The sequence below is a fragment of the Crocodylus porosus genome, unplaced genomic scaffold (assembly GCF_001723895.1).
Source record: "Crocodylus porosus isolate Cpor-Errol unplaced genomic scaffold, CroPor_comp1, whole genome shotgun sequence".
NCBI lineage: Eukaryota > Metazoa > Chordata > Crocodylia > Crocodylidae > Crocodylus > Crocodylus porosus.
Genome location: NW_017728950.1, coordinates 63,071,189 through 63,083,104, shown reverse-complemented (window position 1 = coordinate 63,083,104; position 11,916 = coordinate 63,071,189). Strand labels below are relative to the sequence as shown.

At 39.5% G+C, this 11,916-nt stretch overlaps 1 protein-coding gene across 3 annotated transcripts in view; it reads right to left on the bottom strand.

Moving 5' to 3' along the window:
• Nucleotides 1-383: 383 nt before the first annotated feature.
• The window catches only part of MAMDC2 (MAM domain containing 2), a 100,810-nt gene continuing 89,277 nt past the window's right edge, over nucleotides 384-11,916 (bottom strand). For 2 of the 3 annotated variants that reach the window (XM_019555194.1, XM_019555195.1), the window contains 3 exons: nucleotides 5,128-5,387; nucleotides 1,723-1,807; nucleotides 384-1,390 (listed from right to left, as the gene is read on the bottom strand). In XM_019555194.1, coding sequence (XP_019410739.1) covers nucleotides 1,326-1,390; nucleotides 1,723-1,807; nucleotides 5,128-5,387 — 410 coding nt within the window. In that variant the 3' untranslated portion in view covers nucleotides 384-1,325. Of the gene's footprint in view, nucleotides 1,391-1,722; nucleotides 1,808-5,127; nucleotides 5,388-11,916 lie in introns of those variants that run through there. The other variant, XM_019555196.1, reaches the window with a different exon arrangement.

Below are 11,916 nucleotides of genomic sequence, written 5' to 3'. Positions count from 1 at the left end.
CACTGCACCATACATTAAGCTACAGCCTACTTTAAAGAGAACTGTCTTACTCAGGAAGCCAAGAAACGGCAGAGGAGGAAGGAACGTGCACAAATGTCCTGGCCAACACTTGTGCCCCTCCCCCCTGCCCACATCCAAGGCACTATTTGTCATATCTCAGCAGAAATCACCCCCCTGGCAGACATTATCCTCATATTGAGGGATAGCCAATGATGGAATGAATGATTACTCTTAACAGCAGAATAAACAGGCTGCAGGGATGTTTTGTTCTGCTGGTATGCCAAATGTACTGAAGGTTCAAGCCCTTTAATTATCTAAAAATTCAAGGCTTGACTGTGTATTATTATGGCAATTATTAGAGAAAAGTGGAGCAATAAAATAAGAAATTATTTAAAATTACTTTTATTAGATAGTTGGGTAATTTTAAAACAGCAATCCTGAATACAAAGACACACATATCACGTCCTAAGAGTTAACATGTTGTGTGAGCTCAATTTCTTATTAACATAAATGAAAATCAGTTGTGGTTGGGTACAGCATATAAAAAGTATATTCTATGTGAATGTATAAACCAATTTATTTAAATAACTATGTTTACATTTTTTAAAAAGTGTGCTGTCTCTAAGACACGCAAGGCAACAGCATTGCATTTTAATAAAGCATTAACTTACACTGAATTGCACTGGAACATTAATGGAAGTCCATTTGTTATACACATGGATGACAAATAGATTCATTACTGTAATTGCTCTGGCAAGAAATAACAAAAAATCATTCATATGGAACATTTAAAGTATTACCAGTATGAGATTATATCTTCTGAGAGATCTGTTATAATGAATAATTGCATTCAATCTGCAGTGTACTACTAACAACTAATACTATTTACTTCATTATTTCAAAATATGTATAAGCCTTGAAATAAAAAACAGCAGAACCCACTTTCTACCCAACCCAAAACATTCACTGAATGCAGATTTAAGATAGCACATCAGATTTTAATTCTCTTTACGTTTATGCCAAAAAGATTTACAAAAAAGCTCTAAAGTATTTTTGAATGATCTGTGCAAAATGGAAAGCCCTTATGTAATAATTGATGTCACATGCAAAAGACAATATAATACAATAGAAATATTTGAAAAGCCCTGAGTCAATAATTCTGTTGCAAATGCAAGGAGCAGGAGTGCTCTGAGTCTGCTGTACATATCAGTAACATATTCAAAACAGTACAGTATTTATCATTCTTTTTTTAAAAAAACAAGGAGTTGTGCAGTTCCTCATGTATAAAACTTACATAGTTCTTCAACTGTATCAGAAAAATGCATTCAGTATTCAATTTCATTGAGGTCTTCAGAATACCCTGATGAATGCAAAATCATGTCTTCCATTTCTAAAGCAGACAAGAGGGAAGGATATTTTAAGTATTTTCATATTTGTTCTTCATTTTACATAATTTAATTACTGCTGGGTGTTAAATAAAAAACTAGGCCTAGAGCTATGTGTTTCCAAAGAGTGCCAGGGAAATTTGACTTACTGTTAAGACTTTGTTTTTATATCTAATCCAAACAATGTCTCCACCAGCAGCCTAGCATCTCTTAATACCGTATTACTCTGAGATTAATTCACTGATAACTCAGAGAGAGAAGTATCAATTATCACTAAACCTACTATCTGTACAACTTAGATATTTCCCAATTGTATAAGCAAGTCCATTTCTTTTACCTATACAGGGTCCTGCTTGGAAGACAATGTCATCTATAGCAATGTCACTTCTTATGGAGACTCCCCTAATTGCTTCAAATATGATCTGTAAAAACACAACACACAGTTTTTATAAGTATCATCTCTTGGAAGATATTCTTTTTTTCTAAATACAAAACATTACTGTAATGTAAGATGTAATACATCATCTAAGGCTGCTCTAGGAAAATAATTTAATGTAATCAGTCACTAGGATGTTTTAGAAAATTTCATTCTAGGTGGTCAGAGAATTGAGGCATGTGACATTCTTAGCAAAAGCATGAGTTCTTAGAAATCTGTCATAAGTGCTGTATCCTAAGGACCACCAATATATATATATAAGAGTTTGCCTGGTTTTGACTCAAGTGACACCATTCTAGAGTTCTTTCACAGAAGTCTTTTGGCTAAGGAATTTGGAATAAGTGACTCTAAAGATTAATTACCAGTAGCTATATTCTAGATGACCAGTGGTCCAGAAGAGAAAGTAAGCAATTATAATATGTTATATAAAACTATTAGAATGTACATTCTTAACTGTAGGACTGTAGCAGGCTACATGCCTCAGGTCTGTAGCCAGTAGGAGAATGATTGTCTGGCTTGCCTGGAAGGTTGGGTCAGCTGTTAAGGATGAACCAACCCGAATGAAGGTAAAAGGCTCCCAGGAAAAGGAGCCAATAGAACAGAGGAAGAGAGAGGGAAGACTGTATGGCTGGCAGCTGCACCACCAAGCCAGGGTCTGGGAAAAGACCAGAAGGTTTGAGATAACTTTGTATTGTGGAGCCAGAGGCTGTAGCAGTGAGCCAGAGAACTCGCTTCAGAGAGAAAGAGGGAAGACTGTGGTGCTGAAGCAGCACAGAGCCAGAGTTGCCCTCTCCGGGTCTGGGAAAAGATCCTAGACTGTGAGTTAACCCTTTGTTGGTGATGCCACTGCTATTTGCTTGTTATGTTGTTCCCTGTGAGACAAGTTGGTCTGAGGGAAATAAAGACTATATGATGTAAACTGACATCCCACTACAATGACATATCATGAGTGAGTCCATAATTAACTGAAGATAAAGTTACTTGATCTACAGTGACATAGACAGAGGAGTGTAAAGCCAGTTATAGAGAAGGAATACAAGCAAAAATATATAGAAGTATTAAGAAAAGGGCAGACAGACTTGCTTCCCTTTTAAAATGTGTATATTTGTATCTGTGCAATTAAAGTACTGGGTCAGTACTTGTATAAAACATTTTTTGTAAATTAATCTACAATTATATTTAGTTATCATTCATACTAAATGTTATGTTTATGCAAGGGCATTCATAAATAAATAACTCAAGCCACAAGTGTGGGAAAGAGTCCTGCCAGACTAGCAAGCACAAAATATATTATAAACATAAAGTAAAACTATACATTCACTGCTATTAGCAGTAACTTTAGACTGAACACATTCACGAATCTCACAGTAAATAATTCCCATTATCACTCAGGTGTTCCATTGACTTCCAGTCATGTCCTTTCCTATGCATTTCTAACCATTACAATATTTGGAGGTTCCTAATTATCGGATCTGGTTTGAAACTTTCCCAGTATTTAGCAGTGCTCAGATTTGGGGTTTGATTGCAGCATATTTCTAAGTAACAGGAACCACACTGTGAAATTATTTACACACTTCAGTGCCTCATTGCCACACAGTGCATACACAAGCAACCAGCTAGACTTCCATAATGAATTAAACAAAACGGCACAGGAAATCACAGCAACTATGTCCTCAGATGGGAAAAGTCAACCTGCAAAACCAATCTGGAAAAGCTAGCTCTGTGAAGAATTAATACAGTCAGGCCCTTGCCATATGTTACATATTTAATGCAATAAATTTAGACTGGCCACATATGCAAAGTAAGACCAGCCACACATGCAAAGTAATTATTATGCCATAAAAATGTCCATCTAGCTATAAAAAGCCAACCAGCTACAAAGTTAGTGCTTAAAAATGTGCAATAATTTCATAGCTGGTTTCTATCCAGCTTTAATTTAAACACATGGCATGGCCTGTAGGGTCCAGAGGAGTCTCGTGGAGTTACCCCCTAACTGGCACTTATTTCCTCAGGTTAGAACAGGTCAATGGAGACACTATTACAAAATAAGCTAAGGTATGAATTTGAAGTATAGCAGCTATTCCACACTAATACCTATGTGGACATTTATTCCACACTGACTGCCCTATTTTGTAGGGCCCATTTTTTATTTCCATCTAGAATGGACTACACTAACCTGCAAAAAGACACTCTTATGAAAAATGTATGTATGTGCGGAGCTTGCATGCTTCAGTTATTCAGGGCTATTCCCCTGTGTAGACAGGCCCTTAGCCTTTGTGCCAAACTCGAAGAACCACAGCCTTGGAAAGACCTAAGAACTCTATCATAGTTTTAGAATTATATCAACTCCTTGCAAGACTGTTTTATAGCTGGAGAAAAGATGACATTTATAAATATGAGAGAAATGAGATCTAGCAGATATAACCAGAACCATAGGCAGAAAGGGTACAACAATACCACTCAAATAACTCTAATGTAGAAAGACAAATGACCTCATCAATTATACAAGCAAAATAATTTTCATATTTGCTACTTATTTACTGCTCTAATTCTCCCCATTGTAAGTTCTCTGATCTTTCGTCTTGTTCAGATATAATGTCACATTCAACATTAGTAAAAAATCCTGAACAAGAAGTGTTTCTATCCTTTCTCCAGTTATGGGCAAAATTGAACACAATGTCTGACAGCAGTGTGAGGGTGCTGGCAGAAGTAACTTTTGAACATTTTTAAGTGTAACAGGCTTGAAACATTTTTTTAAAGGTTTAGTTTCTTCTGTGGGACATGTACAGCCCTGTGGTGCCCCCTGGCTAGAACACTTCAAAATTTTTAAGCCTGGGAGCATTACAAGAAGCTTCACCAACCAGGCATCCCAAGTGCCAGAGTAGCCAGGGCATAGGAATGGGATCCAAATGCTAGACAGTCTGGCAGGCTGCCAGTCATATCTGCAAGTGCCCTGTCTTTCTGCAGACATAAAAAAAAGTGAAACGCTTCAAAACAGTACCTTATTTCAAAAGGGGTAATATTTTGAAACAGCTTCAGCTGCTTTTTGAACATTTCAAAAGGCACATGCTTTTATGAAGCTGACCCTTTGAAGCATTTCAAAGGTATTTGACAAGTTTAAATGTTACTTCTTTTTGCACCTGGAATGTTATTTCCTTCCTGCTTAGCTCCCATTCAAGTTGCATCAGATCCCCATATAAAATGTTTGGGGATTTTCAAAATATAGAAGTAGAAGCCATTCTCCAAGCTAAAAATGAATTCCAGAAAAAATGTAGTTTAGTTTTCATGGTTCAGTTCGTTGCTTACTTGATGGTATGTATCACAGCCATATTCTATCAGGCCCCTTAGCCAGGTGATGCTCTGTTCACCTCTTCTTCTCCATAGCAAAGTCTCTTCACTACCACCTTCCTTTTTCATATAAACATTTAATATTCCAGTCCCAGCTCCAAACATATTATAGAAAAATGTTAAGCACTGTTTTCCAGAAATCCCTCTTAATGATCTTGAAGTCAGACGTGCTTTCTGTCCATAAATCATGTTGGATGCCTCAATATACATGTAGTAGCCTGGAAAGGGAAAAGACAAACAAGACCAAATATTAGCAAAATAAAATGGTTCCTGTATTCAGTCTGTCCTCTAATCACAATGTTTTAAGTAATGAGTGTCCTAACTCATAATACAGTTACAAAGGGATAGCTCTTGCTGATAGATAGTGGAACACATAATGTGAATAATAATAAATTAATGAATCACAAAAAACCTGTTTTTGTATAATTCATTCAAACCAAATGGAAGATATATATGTACATTCTAATAATTTATCTTGGATGCTGATAATGGTATACCACAGGACAGCAATAAAAGCCAGAAGTTAGTCAATACATCTCAGAGACAGGTTGCATATTTTTAAATTATACACTGGTTTAAATATTTCTCTGTTCAGGGGACTTGTACTAATGGAAATGAGTATTTTTTTTTCCTTTTTAGTACTTTACCATAAGGAATACCAATTTACATCAAAGGCACAACCTCTAATAATTCAATAAAGCCATGAATTTAACATGCTAAAATATGGACCAAATTATCCCCTCGGATATGTCAACAGGGCTTCAACTGATTTCAGGTGTTAATTGAGGCAGTGTCACTAATCTGAAAGTTTATTGGGTTTAGATCATGAATTCGTATGGGATGCTTTGGATAGGGATGATCCTGTCTCAGGGAGAGGGGGTTGGACTAACTGACCTCTGGAACTCCCTCCCAGCTCTACTTCTCCATGATTCTATGATTCGGGAGCTGAGTGGTAGTTTCATGGATATACAGAAGGGCAAAACTTAAATGAATTAAAATTCATTTAATACATCAAATGAATAAAAATAAGTCTTTGCCACAAGAGATATCAATCACGATTCAGCTTCCATGAATAAGACAAGATACAAGTCAAGAGAACTAGTCGATCAGAGTGCATGAAAGATTTATGTTCTGAATTCTGAATTGTGGGGAAAATGGTTATTAATTGGTAGAAGACAAATGATTCAAATGACTTTTCCTCTGAGGGTCATCACTCAGCTATTTCAAGCTGGAGCACACTGATATATCAGTAGACTGGGAAACATCCCAATGTCCCATCTGTTATGCATGGCAACTGTTTTGTATCTGGAGGCATGCACTCGTCATCAGTAACAAGTAACTTCAAATTTTGCAGCAGCTGTTCCTATCCTCCCACTGTGCCCTCCTTGTCATGTTGGCAAGCAAGAGCTGCCCTCGCACCACTATGAGTAACAGAGTTTACATCACTCTTGGGAGAGACAGAGAATTCTTAAGGATCAGTGAGACAGAAGAAGAGCGAGGAATGGCAGGAACAGCTGGTACATGCTAGGGATGCCTTGATGATGTTCAGCACCCTATTATCTAAAATCATTCTGAAGAATTCCTCTGTGGCCAAAATTATTTCTTTGGTGAGGAGAAAGAACAGGAGGGAAATGGAGGGTGGGAGGAATGAGGTATATCTACAGCCACAGATCTTCAAACAAGGGATCATTCCCTGTAATCTGTTAAAGTCCCTGGGCTATTTATACAGAACTAAATGCATGCAGTAGCTGCAAAGATTTTAAACTGCCACTATGCTTAAAAGTTATTTTTGAAGTAAAAATCCAAACTGGTCATAGAATCATAGAAGTAGGGTCAGAAGGGACCTTGTAGATCTTCAAGTCCGACCCCCCGCCTGGGCAGGAGAAAAACTGGGCTCAAAAGACTCCAGCCAGGTAGGCATCAAGACTGACAGACCTATAGTTGCCCAGGTCCTCTCTCCTGCCTTTTTTAAAGATGGGGACCACGTTGGCTACCTTCCAATCATCTGGCACCTGGCCTGAGCACCATGAGTGCTTGTAAAGCTGTGCCAAGGGCCCTGCAATAACCCCAGCTAGTTCCCTCAACACCTTGGGGTGGAGAGCATCTGGACCCGCTGATTTGAACATGTCCAGCCCCTCCAGAAGCTCTCTAACCCAGTCCTCCCCAACCTGAGGTCTAGAGGCATTCCCCTCAAGTCTGTCCTGCATCATGGTGGGGGAGTCCCAGTCCCTGCACAAGAAAATGGAGGTGAAGAATTGGTTAAAGAGGTTGGTTAAAGAGGTCTGCTTTCTCCTCTGGCACAACCACCGGATTGCCCAGAGTATCTTGCAGGGTCCCCACGTTTCCCAGTGCTTTCTTCATCATCCCTATATATTTGAAAAAGGACTTTTTATTATTTTGATCTTGGGAGCTAGTCCTAGCTCTATGTCCACCTTAGCTTTCCTAACAGCCCTCCTACAGGCCCAATCAGAGGAGGTATACTCCTCTTTGGTGATGGTACCACCCTTCCACCAGGTATACGCCATCTTTTTGGCAATCAGGCATTCCCGGATGCCCTTGGTGAGCCAGGGGGGCTTTCGGGCACTCCTGCCCCCCTTGCTTCTTGTTAGGATGGTCACCCATTCAGCTCTGAGTATTGTCTTCTTAAGGAATGACCACTCATCTTGGGCACTGAGTTCCCCTGCTCTCGAGAACCCCAGCGCCTCTCCCACTAATCTCAACTCGTTGAAGTTGGCCCTCTTGAAGTCTAGGGCTACCACCTTGCTGCAGGCCCTTGACACCCTGCGCTGGGTGGTGAATTCCAGCAAGTGATGATCGCTATCACCCAAGTGGTCAAGAACCTGGAGGCCCCTTACCAGGTTGTCGCCTGTGGCCAGGACCAGGTCCAACAGGGCATTTCCTCTCGTGGGACTGTGCACCTCCTGAATTAAGTGGAGGTCCTGTATCTCAGCCAGGAACAGTATCTTGGTCATTACAGTAATGTAGTAATATAATAAAACAGAAGTCTTTGCTTTTAGTTTGAGAGCTGAATCAAGTTATAAATTAATAGGAATGACTCAATTCAATCTAAGTTTAATTTACGTATAAATTCGGTAGCACATTTTGATGCACTGTATCTGTGAGATAATATAATTTCAGAAAATATTTTCTTGTCACAGCATCAAGACTAAGAGGCCCAAAATATTCCTCCTCAGCTGCTTTGAAAGTCAGAGCACCAGTCTGTTAGCTGCCTAAATGGTTACAATTACACAAAGTAGCACTAGATCTGAATTAAATTTCTACTCCAAAGTTTGAGAGCACCCTAAAAACAGCACACACATTCCCTAAGGCAGAAAATTTCTCCAACTGCTCCTTCAGCAAGCAAAGGGGTTCCAATGTGGAGAATATGGAACATATAGGCTATTTGGAAAAGTAAAACACTAGAAGTTACCATGATGATACCATGCTTTGAAAAGAAAAACAAACAGCAACAAATCTGTGCCTGCCTTTCTTTATGAAATACAGCCTGCTTATGAACCAAAACAATCCTGGAAATTTTAATTTGATGCAGCATTGTCTTACTATGTGCAGAAAGGGAATAACATACCCCACAATAAAATCGACATATTCTGCAAACAGTGGCATTTAGAAAAAAGAGTCAGTCAGTTGGATTTTTGAAAAAAACCCACTAAAAAAAATATTCCTGTGTCCTAACTGGGTTCTTTCAAAGAAATAGGCGTTAGAGATGGCAAAGACCTATTCATATTAAGTCATCTAGTGCATCCCTTGCCAGTGAGAGGCTGTTCCTTGTATTACATTTTCTGCTTCTTTTCACAAGATTTAATAACCAAGTAACACAGTTCCATCATTTGCCTTTTCGAGTCCATTCCACATCTAAAAGATACCATCATTAGGAAATTTTTCCTGATATTCAGCCTAAAATCTTCCTTTGCTTAATTTAACAATAGCAACTGTATCTTGTCAAAATGTGTTCAATTTTATAACTGATTTGGCTGTAATTCTCATTTCCCGTGTCATGGCAGGAATTCTTTAGAACATGAGAACTTACTTATCCCTGAAGTTCATTAATATGTCTACCAGCAATCAACAATCTATAATTGAGTATAGCAGAATACAATTGCTTTAAATAGTGAAAATTACATACGAGGATGAAACATTTCCAAGTGCATTCTTAGTTCTGTACTCAGAGCTTTGGCTATATAGAATCCATTTATAGAAAACTAAAGCACTGTAAAGTCAAGAATATTTCCCTCTTTCCTTCATTTCTCATTCACTTCCTGCATTAACAATATCGTTCCCAGAATGTAATTACTGGAGGAGCTGTATCAGTAGAAAAGTGTTGTTCTGCCAAGCATCTGCCGGTTTGTGTACATTACAAATTTAGACAAGCTGTGGTTAGGAAGAAGGCAAATCCCTTTGGCATTTTGTTAAGAAGCAACAAAACTGTTTTTCAGGTTCCTTCCAACTCAGTTGAGTAAGACCTGCATACAAAAATGAAACAATCACGTCTAAAATGTTAGCATGTTTTATATTCAGCTACAGCCAAATAAAGTCTAATAAGCCAAACTGTGTTATAATTAGGCTAAAGTAAACTTCTGTTCACTATACTCATTCAAACCATTATAACTAAGTTCGGCTTAGTATAAGAAGCTCTACTTTGAGAGGTGAACTTTTTCCTTGTGTAACAGGACCAATACAAAGCACTATATGGCTAGGTACAGTCATTCAGAAAACCTGAGGCAGAATCAATCTAAGCTGTGCAGTTTTCTGTAAGAGGCATAGTTTAGATCAGCAGCAAACACAATGCACATTTGACCTTTGGTGGGAGGTGGGGGAGCAAATCTTAGACTGGGTTCCATAATTTTTAAATCATTCTATGTGTGCCACACTTCTGTTGTGTTATGGGTATAGGCCAATTTTGTGTACCTAACTTCTATTCTGTTATAGGTATAGCCTGGTTTCTGATCACTTATACCAATAAAAGTGTAATGTCTGTACCTGGCCTTTACATTCTTTTAAGTTCACTTCAGCATTTTAAGAATGCAAGTGATATATCGGTCATAGGCTTCTGATATGGACATATTTTATTAATGATGCTGAAATCGGTGGCGTTATTACTAATTTCTTTCACTGATGTATCTGAACCTAGTAGGTGACCTATAATAATATTCTTGCAGCCAAGTTATAGAGCAAGCACATGGGAAGTTCTATTAATTAGGTTGCTTCCTTTGTGAATTGATGTCAGAACTGATCCAAAGTAGAATTGTCGTCTTATTTGGTATGAGCAAGCTTTAGCTTAGGCAAAAAGTAAACTGCTTCCTAATTTAGGTCTTTACATAAACATGAGAAAAACCCTGTCAGTCTAATTTCCCTGATGACTTTAAACAGCAAAAGGATATCATATGTCCACTGTCCCCTATACAGAGTTTCATCCTGCATAATTAACTGCCTATCTAAATGTGAGAACTGTACTACCTACAGCTTTCTTTTCTTAAATATATGGCCATTCCATGTATTCTGTTAACATTTAAATGTCATCCTTCATCTCATATTCTGGTAATTTCTCTTTTATGCTCCAAATCTTTTGGATTGGAGGGGACAGAGATGTAGTATTTTGCATCTCATTTATCGAAGCAATATGCTTAATGTGGGTGAAGATACAATAAGATTTAGGTTGATACATTTGTCTCTTGTTTTAATCTTCTGAGACTAAATCCTTCAGATTTTGGGAATATTATGAAGGAAGGAACAAAATGCCACATACAATGAAAACAGAATGGGCATGTCATGGATGAAGTTTTCTTCCAAAAACAATCGGGAGTTAAAGATAATTCCCTTGTATTTCTCAGACCCAAGCATCTATGAGATATCTCCTTTTGTTACACTGGGGGTACACCTACACGTGCCCCTGACCATGCAGTACCCACAGGTTGTTTCCAACCCTACATCACTGTAGCAATGAGCTACATCACCGTAGCTCTTCGCTACGGTGACATAGCATGTCATGTAGATGCGCCTTGGGTGTTTCTACACATGCATTTGATGTGGGAGCAGTTTACTCACAAGTAAACTACTTGTGAGTAAACACTCCTGGGCAGGTGTCTACACATGCAGGGAAGCAGGAGCAGATTTGCTGATAATGGCAGCAAACTCTTCCTGCTTCCTGGGGCCCTGAAATGGGCCCCTTCCGGCACCAGGGGGAATGGGGCTGGCCCAGGGGCTGGCAGGAAGCACTGGGCCAGGAGACAGCTGTCTCCTAGCTGTGGTTGGGCCACTGCACCATGCCCCAAGGGGCTGTCTGCTGCCATGGTGGGGACAATGTTCCCCCCGCCCCACCAGCAGGGAGCTCCTGGCCCCAGCTCCCTGATTGCAGGGCAGGGGACTTGGAAAGAGCAGCAAGGGAAGGGAAGATCCTAGAGGTGACACACTGCTAGCTGCCTCACTGGTGGATTGGGGCAAGGGGCTGGGACCTACCCAACTGCTGCAGCTCTTTCCAAGCCCAGTGCCTCGATCACCCAATTGGAGCATGGGGCTGGGACCTGTGATCGTTGGGCAGGTGTTAGCAGTCTGTTCCCTGCTCAGCTCTGAGATCACTCAGATTCCATGTATCGCCACTCCCCAGCCTGTTCCTCACCCAGCATCCTGATCATTGAGCTGGGCAGAGAACAAGCTCTCTACCAGCAGGGAGCTCCCAGTACTAGCTCCGTAACCATGAAGATAATGATCTCCCAGCCCCCTCCCACCCTA